Raw genomic sequence first — 16546 nt, forward strand, 5'->3', positions numbered from 1 at the left:
TAAATGGGATGTTACCAACCTTTAAGCCAGCCAAACATAGGTTGCTTGGGAGCGATGTAAGAACCCCTGAATAATGGTGGGTCTGGCCAACAGCTCGCTTCGATTCCCATCCCTCAAACTTATCAGAGAACCGCGATATGGATTGCTCCACCTGTATTCAAACCCTAACCCTTAGCACACTCTCATTAGTCTTCATGCATCATCTCTCAGCGACAAACCCCCGTTACGAAGCGCTCTCGTACCAATGAGCATTCAAAGAAGAAGACTAAGGCTCTCATAATACAAAGCTAGTCAATATTGAAGGTCGCATTGTGCTTGTCCCCAAGGATCTGGTCGAGTTTCTGTAAGAGATTGCAGGACTAGTTCTGAGAGCGTGCCCTCTGGGCCGATGCGATCTGTATCAATCAGGCCAACATTGATAAATGCAATGCCCAAGTTACGCTGATGACCGATATCTGTAAGAATTGTGAGCAATGTTTGATCTATCTTGAATGTCCATGGAAGCTAGACCCCAAACCCCCAAAATCGTGGTCCCATTTTCACCAAAGCAGTCGCATCAGCTTGCACCATCTAGTAGCCAGGAGCTGACTGTCCCAAGCTCCTCACTGTCACTGCTTCCATCTCTTTCTGGGGAACATAAACTCAGGTGAATGCATGTTTAGTTTGGATTTCATGTTTGATGTGATACACCGATCACAAGAAACGCAGGGACGTCTCTTGCTTCGTCATATATGTTTCGTTCGTTGGTGGAATCGGATATGAGTGGTTCAAGAGGTTTTGGTTGCACCGAAAACCGAGTTAATCCTTTCGGGGTCTAACTTAAATGGTCAGATATCATCAAGCTTGCAAAATGGATTGACTTTCACGATCCGAATCCGCTATAGAAGCGCAGCGATGCCAGCCGCTGGAAGCTCTGCGACTGCTTAGTCCCGTTCACAAGGGCAACTCCCAGACAGTGGTTCGAACTTATCACCCTCCATTATCATGTTTACTGACTTCTTAGAGCTTCAGGGGTTGAGCATAGTGAGGTAATGTGTATGCTAGCCCCTAAGGCCTCTGTTACCGGACCAGATATCGTGGACTTGTTGCTTGCTGTTCGGGATTGCCATTGTGCCGATCCGCGAGACAAAATATTTGGTACCCTCTCACTAGTACAGAATTGGGACGATATCAAGCCCATAAGAGCAGACCACTGCAAGCATACACGCCAGGTATTTACAGATATTGCCCTCAAATGCTACAGAGCGAGAAGTATGGTATCGAAATTCTCTTGCTCGCCCAAGGACTAAAGTCCGCATCATCAGCCATTGATGGACTGACGCTCCTACCTGGGTGCTTAATTGAACATGTCGAGCTGGCGAGTACTATCATTGCCAGTTTACCACCAATGAGAACATGGAATGCACGCAGCTGCCTCTACGCCTTAACTCAAATGCACTCCTCCCTCATGTCGTTCTGCTCGGCAAAACTACTTTTGTCATAGTCTCTGCTCCACACTTCCCCCTGCACCATGATGACACGGTACAAAGTCAACATTCTTTTGCTGAAGCTTTACGCGAATGGCGCCTTTTCGCCGGAATTGATTGACCCTTTAGTTGAGAGAGCAGACAAGCCCGGGAACAGGCTCAAAACTAAAGTGAAAAGGAGAATCACACAAGTCTTAACAAATTCGCATTTCTATAAGCATGCTGTTTATAAACGTCCGATGGCTTCCAACAAAGCAATCTTTCTATTGAACATTACTGGGTAGTGTTGCTCAGCTCCCTCGTGAACAGAAACCTCGGGTCAACATCCGCGACTTGTGGTTAATCCCTGAGCAATACATCACTGACAAAAACCATTGACACCGAAGCCAACAACCATACTGGTCATCATATCTCCGATGACGCATTACTCCATGCTCACGTTTTTATGTATCCTACTGACTCCTCTTGGCACTATATTAGGAATGTAGATGAGATCAAGGACAACACTGGCCTTCATGTCGCCGATGAATTACGCCGTTCTCTCACTTTTATATATCTTCTAAATGATTCAGCTTAAGGCAATATTTCGATGAGACCCCGAAGAGCAGCCTTCTTCTAATCAATGAACCGTCCTCTTCATCAGACAAGCACTCACAAGTTCTCCTCAAGTTCAGATTGGCTTATTCCCTACTGCCCCTCTGCATTTCCACTGTGCTAATGGACGAGAATGAGTCAAGTACCGCACAGCTCTGTGAGCGTATAATGCACTTCGAGGACCAGGACTTGGGTAGTGTATTTTTGTTCGGTCTCAAACGCCACAACGACTGCCCACAACAACTGGTTGAGATCTTTAGCATGATCAGGTGGCATGAAAAACGGTTATTCAAGTTTCTCATGGCCATGGATACAAAGATCAATTCGAAGAGGTTGAAGAAACCTGCATTGAAACCTTACAGATGCAGGACTTGAACAGATTAAAAGCAATTCTCATCGTGCTGCTGCCAACAAGTGATCAATAACCCCTGGTGAAGCATCTTCCAAATCCCTCGCTACATCATCCCAAATCTTCCGCTGCATGCCCACATCGTCCCTGATCCAGTCTGGGATATCACTATACTCAACAATTAGTACTCGAGGTACCTCGAAATCACAACTGAGCCCATAGTTAGGGAAACACTCACTCTCCCTCTTCGCAATGTTGAAGAAATCGCCCGTGGCTCTCAATCCCGGCCACAGTTCCGTGCAGAAGAGTGCGACTGCCGTCCTCCGCAGTACGCCCACACTGCTCGATCAACTTGAGAGCAGGGGCTTGTACCTCTGGCGGCGCATAGCGTGGCAATCCTGTATCGCAGAGGCCTGGACAAACAGTCGTAATGATGACTCCCGACTTGGTTGGGTCAGGGACCAGGAAGCGAGCAATATAGCGTGTCGCGAAGGTCAAAAGCAGCTTCGAGAGGGCATAGCTGCGAGCTGTCAGTGTGTCATGTCGAGTTGGTGAGTATTGATCAGGTGTCACTTACACTTTCATCGTCTCATACTCCCCCTCTCCTTTATCCACAGCTGCCAGCAGGCCCTGTTCTCCCTTGATCCCTTCCAAGGCTCCCTTCACCCAGTCCTGGAATCCAAGCGAGCTACTCACCACCACCAGCCTGGCCACCTCCCCATACTTTTTCGCTTTCCTCCCCATTCCAGGAAGCATCAACGCCAGCAACAACAACGTCCCAACTACATTCACCGTAATAGCACTCACCCTTCCCTCCGCAATCTCCCTCTTCCCAGGACAAACACCAGCGTTTTCAATCAGCCCATCAATCCTCTCCAGCTCCCTCTCTGCGCGGTTCGCAAACTGCACGATGGTGTTATACTTCGCCAAATCCAATGACCACACCTCAATGACTGTCTTCGCATCAGGAACGGCACTGAGAATGCGGGCCTTGGCCTCCTCTCCTGCGGCCAAGTTGCGCACTGCGAGAATAAGTCTACCGGCGCCAAGCTTGGCCAGGTGTAGGGCTGCGTGGAAACCAAGGCCAGAGTTTGCGCCGGTGACGATGTAAGTTTTGCCGGCACAGTGGGCTGGGGTAGCCAGGAGGGCAAGTTGAGCTTTTGAATCGAGGTAGACATGGTCGAACGGAAAGAATTTGTGATGGACACTTGCGTATTCTCGTTGAAAACTGTCAGAAGAAGCAAGGGGAAATGGGAGAGGAAAGAGCTCTATGTTGAGTTTGAACAACATGGAGGAATGCAGACCTCCGCAAGTCAAAAAGAGGGTGTCTTATACTTCGTCAACACCAACTCCAGGTCTGAGCCCTCCAGCATCAAAATCGACATAGTTTTAGAGAGGCTTCCAGCAAGCCGCATTGATGACAGTGTTATTGATGACAAGTCCAAGGTCCAGCTGAATAATACTTGATCCATCATGATCCTTCGGATGCCAAGATGTGTCGTCTGGTGGTTGTTTGTAACAGCACTCGTCGGTTCCGCTTGGATATTTTGGGCCGAAAACAGCAATTTGTGTCCTCACCGCCCTACGGATCGCTGCTTAATCCAGAATCATTGGGCAGTTTGTGTCAGGGCCATTGAGGACCAGAGTCATGTCTATAGATTTCTTGCTGACAAACATGTACGGGTAGGATTTCGTAGGATCTAGAGCCAAAGCAGCTTGGAAGAAGAGGCTTCATCGGCTTTCTTCCAACTTGCTGTAAAAAATAGGCAGGAAGAAGGTACAGTTGAGGCCCACAGCAAAGTTTCACGTGTTTAAACCCTCACTGCTTGCTACAACCGGATGTAGTGACATCAGAAAGGGGTGTCGAAGTGATGCCGATGTCTCGCAATCAAAGTGGCATATATCTACATAAATATCGGGTGTGAAACTTTCAGTAACTGTGAGCTGGAACATTAATGGGATATTCCCCGATTGCATGTCTTGTTCCATCTAAGGATACAATAAATGCCAAGAGAGTTTAGACAATAAACAACATAATAGGCTAATTTAGCGAGCAATAAGCCAATAAGCAGTTCTCGGTAGTATAGTGGTTAGTATGCAGGCTTGTCACGCCTGAGACCCGGGTTCAATTCCCGGCCGGGAAGCTTCTTTTATACAATTTCCATTTTTTTCTTCGCTCCGAAAGCAACAGCGCTTCAATCCTCAGGTACAATATTTGCAACTTATATGTATATTTCTCTTACATCTTGCCTACATCCCTTACTATACTTTTTATTCATGCAAGGGGAAAAGACGGGTATCCGAAATCCATGATTTTGATGTACAAAATATCCAATTTTACGCCTGCTTAACCTCCTGCTCCGTCACGCCATTCCCTGCCGGCAGCCCTGAGTTTATGGTCTGCTTCAGAGGAGGCAGCAAGCTCTTAGCCGTATGCCGCGCCTGCTGGGCGAGCACAGCATCCATGATCACCAGCGCAGCCATGGCCTCAACAATGGGCACGGCGCGCGGCACGACGCACGGGTCGTGGCGGCCCTTGGCAGCTAGGATACCCTCCTCCTCTCCGTCATACGTGGCTGTCAGCTGCTCCTGGCCAATGGTGGCAGGGGGCTTGAAGGCGACACGGAAGTAGATGGGGGCGCCGTTAGAAATACCACCCTGGATACCACCAGAGTAGTTGGTCTTAGTGGTTAGCCGGGGCCGAGGGAAGCCACCGCGGGCAGCACCGCTCTGGGCGACAACCTCGGGAAGTTCGCTGTCGTTCTTGACGAAGGGGTCGTTGTGAGTTGACCCGGGGATCTCGCAACCGCCGAAGCCAGAGCCAATCTCGAAGCCCTTGGTGGCGGGAATGCTCAGCATGGCGTGCGCCAGCTTGGCCTCGAGCTTGTCGAAGCACGGCTCGCCCAGACCGCTGGGGCAATTGCGGATGACGCAGGTCACGGTACCACCAATGCTGTCGCTGCGCTGCTTGAAGGAGGCGATAAGGTCCTCCATCTTGCGGGAGACCTCTTCATTGGGGCAGCGCACAGGCAGATATTCGTCAACGGTCTTGCGGCTGATGGTCTGCAGTAGCTTCTGGAACTCGGGGTTTGTACAGGGTGTGGGGTGTTCGGCGGTCGGGGGGAACAGGTGGACGTTGCCGACGGAACTGACAAAGGCAACGATCTCAATGCCGTAGGCAAGACGCAGGTACTTCTCAGCAATGGCACCGGCGGCGACACGGCCAATGGTCTCGCGGGCACTGCTGCGGCCGCCACCACTGCTAGCCTTGACGCCGTACTTCTCTAGATAGGTCCAATCGGCGTGGCTAGGGCGCGGGTACTTGTCCATGGTCTGGTTGCCGTAGTCCTTGGGGCGCTGGTCCTCGTTCAGCACCATCATGCCGATGGGTGTGCCAAGGGTGACGCCGAACTCGGTGCCGCTCTGGATCATGACGCGATCCTTCTCGTTGCGCGGAGTGGTGATGCTGCTCTGACCGGGCCGGCGACGGTTCATCTGCGGCTGGATATCGGCCTCGGTGAGCTCCATGCCCGGCGGGCAGCCATCGACAATGCAGCCGACGGAGCGACAGTGCGACTCGCCATAGCTGAGAGAATAGTTAGAGGTGCCGATAGAAAGGACGATGACGAGGTTTAGGAGACATGGGCATACGTGGTCACACGGAAGTACTCGCCAAAGGTCGACATGATGGACAGCTAATTGACGACGAATTGGTGCTGCGACTAAAGTCCAGGACAGACGGGAGGAAAGAGAAGCTTTCTTCGACCTGGAAGAAGCTTTGGAAACAGTAGAGTTTTTCGAGTCACCAATCGATGACGGCCCGAGTGGCACGATGTCCGCTGCTTAAAATTCTGGAAAAGGAAACACCCAGACCCCTCCAGCGCCGTCATCGGCACCCCGCAGTCATGACAGGGGGCTGCTGTGGGACGCTGTCCAGGCCGTGATGAAAATGTGGGTCATCGGACGAGGTCTTGGCAAAGCCCAGCGGGGCAGTCCAGGGACCATGTTCCACAACGTCGATCCGCCCAGCTGTGGATCTCATGCTCTTGGCATCAACCACAAACTTCGATTCAGTCCCAAGCTCGTGGTCAAAACCCAGCTCATGCTGCTGAAAAACAGGAGAACTCTCATCAGAATCGAGTGATAGAAGTTAAAACGTTTTAAAAATACTGTCTTAACACCGTAAATTCCTCTAATCAAGCCGATGTCCTCGATAACGCGCCTTAGCCAAGGGCGCGCTTTCTCGTCCCTCCCGTCTTCAGCATTACTCTCATTCTCACCTTCATCTTCCACAGTTATACCACTTACATCACCGCATAGAGCCCTCTTACAAACAGAAAGACTAAATTGGCCACAATATTTCAATCAGACACGCTATTTCACCCAAAATCTAATCCGTCCCTTCCAAATATACCGGTCTGCCTCTTCCGATCCTTACGTCAACCTCTCTATTGAGCACCACCTCCTCCAGTCTTCCCCACCCGACTCAACCATCCTCTTCCTTTACACAAACCGCCCCAGCATCGTCATCGGCCGCAACCAAAATCCATGGCTAGAAGTAAATCTCCGTCTTCTTCGTGATGGCCTGCCGACCTCAGAGTCACAGGATAAAAAACAGCCCATAGCGTTAGTTCGCCGCCGCTCAGGAGGGGGCACCGTCTTCCACGACAAAGGCAACACAAACTACTCAGTGATCTGCCCGCCAGCAGTCTTCGACCGCGATCGCCATGCGGAGATGGTTGCGCGCGCACTAAGGAAGCTGGGTGTTCCGCATCGAACGTGCGGCAGTCGGCCTGGCGGTGGGGTGCGAGTCAACGAACGGCACGATATCGTCGTGGACATACTTTCGCCTAGTGGTGGCATGTTCAAAATCTCTGGGTCGGCGTACAAGCTCACACGGACACGAGCACTGCATCATGGGACGTGCTTGCTGAGTTCGCCGAACTTGGGAAGTGTGTCGGCGCTACTGAGGTCTCCAGCGGAGGGTTTTATTAAGGCTAGGGGCGTCGAGAGCGTGAGGAGTCCGATTCGGAATGTTAATGTTGGGACTGAGGAGTTTGTGGATGCAGTGGTTGATGAGTTTTGTGATATGTATGGAGTGGAGGATGGAGGAAAGGAGGTTCTAGTTATTAGGGAGGAGGAAGCATTGGCAACAGAGGGAATCAATAAGGGTGTGAGAGAGTTGACAGTGAGTCTTGTCCCTTATTTTCCATGTGGATGTCCGTCTACTGACACCCAACACAGGACCCAGAGTGGATCTTTGGACAAACCCCCCTTTTCACCTTCTCAACCCATCCGACTGAAGATGACCCCCGCGACCGGCCCCCATCTCTCCTTGCACAACTCCCCCATGATGTGCGTGTCCTAAATTCGGCTCTGCCAGTACCCCGTGCTCGGGTTATTCCCTAACCGTTTCACAGTTTCAAGGCCGTATCACGGTCCGCCACGGCGAGATCCAATCTGTATACCTGTCTCTCTCTGATGACCCCTTTAACATGACAGATCCTTCTCCCCTCAGTCAGGTCCTGGCCAAAGAGCGGCTGCACCACATCAGTGACTGGCGTGCCGTCTTGTCTAAGGCGGTCAGCGAAGCACCTTTATCGGATGCTTTCGATGTTGAGCAAGTCGGCATGTGGCTGAACCGTATGTTTGGCATTCCCGAGCCTGTTGAAGGGCAGAAAGAGCGCTCGTTGTCTGAGGAGGTTGTCAGGGCCATCCAGGAGAGCAAGCTGGGTATGTGGCTCAGCAAGTAATTATGTGACGACAACATCATGCGATTGGATAGAGAAGCTGCCTTCATTTCATCCAGTGGTCCTGCGATGTCTTCATATCCGACTCGACGCAAGGCATTAGACAAAATACTAGAGATAGACCATAGACGGACACATTATTCCCGACTACGTTCCTAATTCTTTAATCCGATTCCAACACAACCGCAGGTATCAATCCCCACCCGAGACTGACATCACCCCACGTCCAAACCACTCAGCGACGGTCTTGAACCGGTCCTCGCTCCTCTCCAGATCATCCTTGAACAGTTCATGCCTGGTCGCGTTCTCCTCCTGGCTCTTCTTGAGCGCCCGAATCGTGGCATTATCTCTTGCACAAACCGGACACTCCCCGACCCGGGTCTCGTCTTCCTCACTAGCTCCCCACTGGTACTCCTCGGCGGCCGCCGTACTAGACGAGGACAAACACCGCCTATGAAACGAGTGCTTGCACAAAAAGTGCACCACAGGCAACTCCAAGCCTCCTCCGCACTGAGCACACCGCACTGCTTGGAAAATAGCCGGCTTCGTCTGCAAATCCAACATCTCCTTTCTTCTCAGCTCAGTTTCCTCTTTGAACTGACCCGCCACCCGTCGATTCTCTGCCGCCTCCTTTCTTTCCCGCTCGACCCTCCTTCGCAGGTACGGCTTCAGCATACCCATAGTAGCCACACCGCCCTGCGCAAGGGTCTGTACTACCTGGAGCGGCGCCATCAACCCGTCGCGATCGATGCGGTCCAGGATGGCTGCGATCTCGTCATCTCCTGCCTCAGCAAGTATCTGTGGCGAAGAGGTAAGGTAGGCAAGAGCAGCCGGGTAGAGCTGGGGCTCTTGTGGGCCGTATTTGTGCAGGGCTTTGAGAGCACCACGTGTGTCCCGCGCGGAGGTATAGGAACGGAAGATGTCGAAGAGAAGGCCTGATTGTTCCTTAACGAGGGTGGTGCCCGCGGGGAAGGAGGAAAGGTGAGAGAGGAGAAGGACGTTGGAGCTTTCGATGGCTGGCTTGATGTCCTTGGTTGATGTAGCGGCTGCAGTCTTGTTGTTTTCGATCAGGGCTTTGGCGCGCGCTTCCCATTCCTCGCGGTGTTGCTCGCCCTTGTTCTTTTCGTTGGCCTTGTGCAAGTACATCTCAAAGAGGGTGGTGCAAATGTCCTTCTTATCCTCGGGCAAGACATTGTCGTCTTTCAGGCAAGCCTCGAGGAAAACGATGAACTCGTCGGGGTGGTCTATAAACGAGGAAAAGGCTGTTCGAGGGCGAGGTGGGAAATACTTGGGCGCAGGTACCTCTTGTTTTGCCGTGGCATCATCAGCTGCTGACTTGGCCTGTGTTTGCTGTTGTCCTGATGCTCCTGACATGTATGGTAGAGGTAACAGGTGACCAAGGCTCTGGACGGCAGTGGCGGCGCCGGTAACAAATCCCCCATTGGTGACAGGGAAAGTACCAATTGTCGCTTGAACATCGACTTTTGGCCTGTACTTGCCTGTGTAGTAGTCGATGAATAGCTGTGTAGCATCTTTTGGACAGTGCTCGATGAGAACACGAGCATACTTCATGAGCGAGGAATAAGCCTGAGAAAGTCAGCATCAAGCAACACGCCCTGAGGTTGCAGAACATACCGCTTCCGGGTCTAGATGCCATATGTAGTCCAGCGCTTGCTCGTATGACTTGGAGTCCTCAATGAGAATGTCCACGACCAGATTATGCTCATTGTGCTTCTTCGCTAGGTAGGCTGCCTGTTCATGGTAGCCACCCTGCCGACACATAGAGATGGCCGTGTCTAGATCGAATTTCAGATCGCCCGGAGACTTGATGAAGTTTTCTAACTTGTCGATATCCTTGAGTTTTGCATAACAGTTCAAAAGTAGAGTGGTATGGTCAGATGTCGCTTTGTGGCGCTCGTGGAGTTCTTCTAAGTATTCAATGAGGTTGTGTATCCTTTGTGTGTCAAGGAACTTCCGGATGACCTGGGATGGCTCTGTGCTGTCGATCGCTTTGATATACTGGGTCATAGCTTCATCGTAATTCCCCTTCTGATAGAGATAGTCTCCATATTTGCGGAATATGATGTTCTGCTGTTGTGCTTCCATCCCACATCTCTGGGCGAGGTCAACGGCAAGAGTATAAAGGTTGCGCTGATACAGCATGTCAAGTCGCTTCTGCAAAGGCTTTTCATGGTATCGGAGTACCTAGCCATCGCGGTCAGTTACCGTGTCAAGACATGTCCTGACCGAGAAACAAACCTTGCCGTCTTGAGTGAGAATATACAGGTCACCCCACAACTGGAAGATGTGCTTCACATCTGACAAGACGGTTTCGCTGTGAGCAATGATTCTCAGGTCAGGATGGATCAAGGTAAAGGTGTAGATGTTATCAGCACCAGCACCCCAAAATCTCCTTCGTATAACATCAGTATCCCCTGTTGGTGTAGGCGGCGACACCAAGGCAATGTAATCCTGGTAGACTGCAATCAGCTTCTTCTGACCTTCGTACGCTGTCGGTGGCCCTCTCCCGTCTAATGTGTACCAGTAGATAGCATCCTCTCTGGCCACAATTATCCGACCCGCCCGCTTGTCCACCGCCATGCAGCCTACGCCGCAGCCCGCGTCCTCGACTGTCTTGGGCTGTTGGCTTTGACCCTTTCCCGAGATAATCAGCTTCAATATGCGCGATGTTGTGGCAACAAATAAGGTGGTCAGCACTCCCTCGACATGGAGCTCGACCCCAGTGATGGGTTCGTCTGACTCGAAAATAGTGCGCTGTCGTGTGCCGCGGTCGTTAATCAGATCACCACGAATGAGGGTGACTGCGCCATTAGCAAAGCCTACAGCAATCTGTGCCAGGTCTTCGGTGGCCGCAATAGCAGATATCTGAGAGGAGCGATGTTTGAGTTAGTCACACTGACGGTAGCGTGTCCACGCCGTGTTGACCACCTACTGGGAACGGCTTCTTGCCATTGTTAATCACCACAGTGCTTAGGCATGTTGGTATGTCGATGTTCTTGATCTTGACAGGCTTGTCGAGTGCCCATACTTTGAGTACCGGTTGGTTGACTGAATCCCCTGTTATGCCCGGTTCTTCCTAACAAAGCAGCTGCCATTAGCTCTCCGCATCTCACCCAAACAACAGCATTATATTATTATTAAAGTGAAACAGTGCACATACAGCCACTGTGACTAGGAGGCTTGTTCCCTCGATCTGGCACATGTGGGTGATAGGCCCGCTGTCGTAGGCAGGAAAGCTGCGAACAACCTTCCAACTGGAGCCGACGATGCGCACTTGACCGTCATAACCGCCCAAGAACAAATTGTCAGACCCAGAACATGCCGATGATATCTCATTGCTCTCAAAAAACGTGCGTGTGTCATCGTCGGTGATTTTGACCTGGGTTGCATCGAAGAAGTCGAAGGACCTCCACTGGACGAGCGAGGGAGGTTAGCCGAGACATATCCTCGCACGCTCTGGGGAGATTAATAGACGAACCGTTAGCGCCATGATCGCATTTTAATCATGTGCTGTCGCTCTGTTATGTGGATCAACTCATTCAGAAAAGGGGTCTAGTTTGTTATTATAGACATTAGGAGAGAGGATGGGCTCCTGGAACGCGACACTGATGAGCTCTCAGCCATGAATGGGAAGCGGATATAGCAGCCACATTTCGTTCATGCAATGACGACGTTGGGGGAACCTTGTTGTCGGATGGAGCCCACTGCAACCGTATGATTCGTCAGCACTTGCCATATCAATTGTGCTCAGGGTTAGGGTTTCAATCTCATACTTGTTATAGAACAAGTCTGCCACACTTCCACACACAGATAGACGCATCAAAAGTCAGATGACTGACTAGTCGTTTTTGGTCGTGTAGGTTTAATATATTACAGGGAAATTCCAACAGCATTAACATGACGGTGACATTGGTCGTATTTCTCAAACTATCTACTCAAGGAGTAATTGCCAAACTGACATTCGTCCAAAACAGGACCAAATCCCCGAAGAAATTGGCCAAGGTCAAGTTCATGTAGAAAGCGATCGATGATGACGAAATGCGAGAAATAAACAAACATCGAGCTTCAAAATTTTCCTACAAAAAAAATCCGTGAAGATGAGAGAAAAATGAAGAATTGAAAGGAACGAGAGAGAGTAAAAGTTCAGTGAGAGAGTGTTGGTTACAAGGAGATCTGCAATCTGTGCCCACCAGCCGTCATCTTCTTCGTTTTGGTGCTCATCGTCCGAAGTTATCAGAGATCAAGACACAGCGACTCTTCATTAACGGAGTTGGTTTGGAAGATAGGCGTTTGTCCCAGCGTTGGAAGGCAACGTGAAATAAGCGGAGTCCTGATCGCACGCAAATCCTGAAGCGACAGGTTTTACGTGAGTATCATAGACAAAAGCGCTGTCCATGTCATTGGAAAACCACTGATCCCAGTTGTTTTGCATTTCATGAGCCAGATCGGTAAACCTGCTGTCAGACTGGAGCTTTCTGACGAAAGAATCCAGATCAGGCAATTCAGGAACTGATGCAGTTGGCATTTGCAGTGGTTGAGTTGTTGAAGGGATCACCTCTGCTGCAGAGCTTGCGTTCCCCATGGTAGCCTGAGAAGTTCGGTATCTGTGTGTGCGGAAAAGACGAGCCACCGTTAAGCTCGTAATTTCGTCCATCTTATGGATTGCTGATTCATGAAGATCTTGGAAGCGCTCATCAATCCATTGTTTGAACCAGGGTTTGATGATTTTTGGTAGCTCAGTGAGAATAATATTCGCCATTTCCTCATAAGATTGCAAATTCTCTGCGCCGGAATCCAAAGGAGGCAGATTGGTGTCCACCGATGTGGTTGAAGATGCTCGCTTAAGTTCAGAGGCAACAGGCCTCTGGGGAGACGCGAACTCAGGCTCGGGATCTTGGTAGTCTGTACACCGGTCAATCCCAAGTCCAATCATTGACTGAATGAGATCCAAGACTTACAAGGAGATGGAACATCTGCTCCAGGAAAGATGATACGATACATTTCTTTCCACTTGTGTTCTTCGGACTGGCCATTTTTAGCTCTCGTTCGAAGCTTGTCCTCCTGTTCATCGGTAATGAAGCCTTGTTCAGTATCGAGTTCACAGACTTCACATGGCTGATCACGGTGGTGAGCTCTGAGGTCCTTCCTGTTGTCGAAGACCTCGAAACAGCGAACACAAACCAGCCCTGTGAGTGAATGTCGGCGGTAGAGGTGTTCCCTTAAGATATTAGATCATCCACCACGGGACACAGCTAAGATACTCTGGTAGGATACTTACTTTACACGATGAACATCCATCCATCCAGGTCCGAGGCATGTCCTCACAGACCCATACTTTTCTGGATAGCGCTTCGCAAAGGGGCACGCAAACCGAGGCCCTTCACTTTTCTTGACACGCTTCTTCCTGATGGCTTTCTCGTGCGCAGCACTCTGATATCCAGCAGCACTTTCACCTTCATCATGCCTCTCCCGCCGGCGCTTTTCCGCGATTGTTTTGTTAAGACATTTTTCAACGCGTCCAAGAAATCGAGCCATAGATTGCTCAAGAATTTCCTCCTTCTGGCGATCGAGAAAACTTTCAGTGACGCAACTACCAGGGGCTTTTGTGGTGCCTGGAATGATTGATGGCGGTGCCATGTGGTGTTAGGATGACTGTGTAGATCTAGGTGTCGACTGACACTAGTTGAAAGTTCTTGAATCCTTAGTCATGAGGCACTGGCTCACAAATGTTTTTGTTAAAAAAATGGGCTCAAGTATGAGAGAGATGTTCGGATGTTATTGCGTACCCAGCCAAGAAGGCCAGATGAAGCTAAGCAATGGCCGCCTCAGATAACGGGTGCTGGAAAATACTAAAAGGGCAAAAGAATGGAGACAAGAAAAATTTGTAGGAGCTGGTAAGCCGTTGCGTTAACATGGAACTATCATACAGCACTGGGGGGAAGGAAAGGATCTCTATATATTTGAAGGCCCATCATCACTTTCACTAACCGAACATGCCATTTGCGCAAGTAGATGAGCCGCTCTAGGCGCAAACTTTCTATTGCTTTCTTGTAGTTCTTTTGCGCAATTGCGCAAAAGGTAGTTCAATACGTATTGTTGGTGTTACCTGCCCATTCAGAGCTTCAAAAGTGACCGAGTTTCCGGCATGTCCTGTCGTCCGAAGGAGTACCACGAAATCCTGCTCACATTATGGTGGTCTCCGCATTGAGATGCATATGCATGTCATTTGTAGAGCTGGAAAAGGCAAAGGTCTGGGTGATAAAACTAGGCGTAGGAGTTGTAAAGGTATCCATGATAGGCAGTATCGTTCTTTGGAGTAACGAGCATGCAGGTTCCTCGTGGTGATACGTGACTTGCATGTTCCTTGGATCTGCAGTTACTCGCATTTTGCATCACTAGTGTGTGCCGTGCTGGTCCAGCTGCAGGTTAGTCTTATTCCAGCACACAATGACGGAATGGGCACAGCAGACGGATGTTGGTGATAAAATCTGAATGCCCATAAGGCTGAAGGAAGGTGGGGGAAGGTGATGAATGCCAGCTGAGTTTGGATAAGATCCCTCCCAGGAAGCAATGGAGGGTGTTGCCCTTTCCATGGTCTGGTCAATCTCTCGAAGTCCTCCACCTATGCTCTCTTTCAATCCATGCCTTTTTGCCCTCACTTCATATCATCTCACGCCTAGACAGCAACATCATATCTCCACTTTGCCTAGGTGCTGCCCTAACTCTGCCAACATCTTGATCCAGATATACACCCTCCAATATAACGATCTACAGGCAGTGTGGGAAGGTGTGAGGTCAGCATTATGAAGAACAAGGGGAGTACAGGAAGTTCCCCCAAGCAGGCGGTGCAAAGTTCAAGCCGACCCGTATCATCAGGCAAAAGAGGGCCAAACCCGGCGGCCCAACATCTTGCAATGACCCCCTGAACTGCATGCTCCAAATACCCTTCAGATTTACAAATCCAGTTCTGAGTCATGGGGCCAGAGGTGGCCTTGAAACAGCGCAATGGCGCAAAAGCAAACGCCTCACGGAGTCTGGACACGTAATGAGCCGCAATAAGCGTGTAGCCCAGGGCGAGAGATACACTCTCTCAGATTCTATCCTAAGACTAGTTGTAAATCCCATGGAAAGTGTCCAAATGTTGGCCAGTCATGGAAGGCTGTAGCTTCATCGTGGGTTGGTTGAGGATTGGCACCTGTCAAGACACAGTCCACGGCCTGCAGAGAGTTGTCAAATCACACGCTTCCCCAACGAAGCCGCGTACTTGGCTTTGAGATGGCTGTCCCGCCTACAGCGCTTCGGCAGAAGCGAGCGAGTATGCAGTAATACTTGGCCTCTGCCAGCACCTGTCCAAACTTTGCGCCATGACTTGTCAGATGACCAATCTCGTGCAATGTTCGCCCGAGGAAGACAGGAAGGGGAGGGGAACTGGGACGCGTGGGGAAAGATGGCTGACTCTGAGGGTGTTCGCATCGACGCAGTTGTTGTGCCACCATGTACAGTACAATAGTTCTCGCACCAAGAGGGAGGTGGTCTGCCACCTGCTGGACATAATGACATGCTGATTGCAGAATTCCACTGAGACACACTGATGCCCGGGCTGAAATAGCCTCCTCGCTGAGACCCAATGTTTGACTTAAAGTGAGCCAAGATAAGAGGAATAGCAATACTCCCTCGGCGTTGAATTGCTCAGATGCACATGGAATGCTGAATCTCCAAGCCGGAGTTTTCAATGGACATCCCTGTTAAGAATATTGGCCCCCAGTCGTGAGGTTGTTCAAGAGCGTGCTCAGTGGCTGGTGAAATCCATTTCCTTGTCTTGCCGAGATGGCTCGAAGCGTAACAAGGCTTGAGCATATCCTATGGACAGTTAACATTAGCTTTATTTTTGGAGTTCGATAGGGCGCTTATGAACGAAGATGAATAGTTCAGAGTGATGTCAGTGACTGTTCAAACTAGAATGAAACTTGTATCTTGAAGATTTTTTTTTCCCCCAAACGGTGTGGTGTTAAAATCGTCATATCCTTGAGGTCAACTTGCCATGTCGACCTGTCTGTGCCAAGAGAAACCTTCTAGAAGACAAGTTCCGCAGAAATAGAAGCGCAAAGCCTCGCGTGTTGCTGACATTCTTCTGTCAACCGCGAATAGAGCGCTTTTTTTTTTTCTTCGCGAAACGCCTCAATCTGGTTCTCGAGCGCTTAACCTTCAGACAGTTAAGCTCAGGATAGTAGTAGGCAAGGTCAAATAAGGCTGGCCAGCCTTCCTTTGTGTTTTACCTATTATTTCACCTGCTGTAAGGGGCGATAATTTGGACACGAACAACTGCCCCTGACTAATCAACGGCTTGGTAAATATCTAAAATTGAT

At 50.2% G+C, this 16546-nt stretch overlaps 4 protein-coding genes and 1 non-coding gene across 5 annotated transcripts; 2 read left to right on the forward strand and 3 right to left on the reverse strand.

Annotated features, from left to right (window-relative positions):
* Positions 1-2453: 2453 nt before the first annotated feature.
* CTHT_0015460 (uncharacterized protein) lies at positions 2454-3699 on the reverse strand (the record flags this gene model as incomplete). Its single annotated transcript, XM_006691990.1, has 3 exons — positions 2454-2577; positions 2648-2929; positions 2987-3699. 3 exons carry the CDS (start codon positions 3697-3699, stop codon positions 2454-2456), a joined length of 1119 nt encoding a protein of 372 aa, XP_006692053.1.
* Positions 3700-4481: 782 nt separating this feature from the next.
* On the forward strand, positions 4482-4553 carry CTHT_0015470. The gene has a single exon. It is a non-coding gene; the product is annotated as a tRNA-Asp (tRNA).
* A 193-nt stretch (positions 4554-4746) lies between these two features.
* Positions 4747-6095, reverse strand: CTHT_0015480 (chorismate synthase-like protein; the record flags this gene model as incomplete). Its single annotated transcript, XM_006691991.1, has 2 exons — positions 4747-5995; positions 6061-6095. The coding sequence occupies 2 exons, from the start codon at positions 6093-6095 to the stop codon at positions 4747-4749; spliced, it is 1284 nt and encodes a 427-aa protein (XP_006692054.1).
* A 317-nt stretch (positions 6096-6412) lies between these two features.
* CTHT_0015490 (uncharacterized protein) lies at positions 6413-8162 on the forward strand (the record flags this gene model as incomplete). Its single annotated transcript, XM_006691992.1, has 4 exons — positions 6413-6496; positions 6779-7597; positions 7654-7764; positions 7830-8162. The coding sequence occupies 4 exons, from the start codon at positions 6413-6415 to the stop codon at positions 8160-8162; spliced, it is 1347 nt and encodes a 448-aa protein (XP_006692055.1).
* Positions 8163-8351: 189 nt separating this feature from the next.
* Positions 8352-11670, reverse strand: CTHT_0015500 (uncharacterized protein; the record flags this gene model as incomplete). Its single annotated transcript, XM_006691993.1, has 6 exons — positions 8352-9746; positions 9795-10364; positions 10419-11045; positions 11113-11256; positions 11341-11592; positions 11659-11670. The coding sequence occupies 6 exons, from the start codon at positions 11668-11670 to the stop codon at positions 8352-8354; spliced, it is 3000 nt and encodes a 999-aa protein (XP_006692056.1).
* Between the last annotated feature and the right edge of the window lie 4876 nt (positions 11671-16546).

The sequence above is a fragment of the Thermochaetoides thermophila genome, assembly GCF_000221225.1.
Source record: "Thermochaetoides thermophila DSM 1495 unplaced genomic scaffold scf7180000011814, whole genome shotgun sequence".
Lineage (NCBI taxonomy): Eukaryota > Fungi > Ascomycota > Sordariomycetes > Sordariales > Chaetomiaceae > Thermochaetoides > Thermochaetoides thermophila.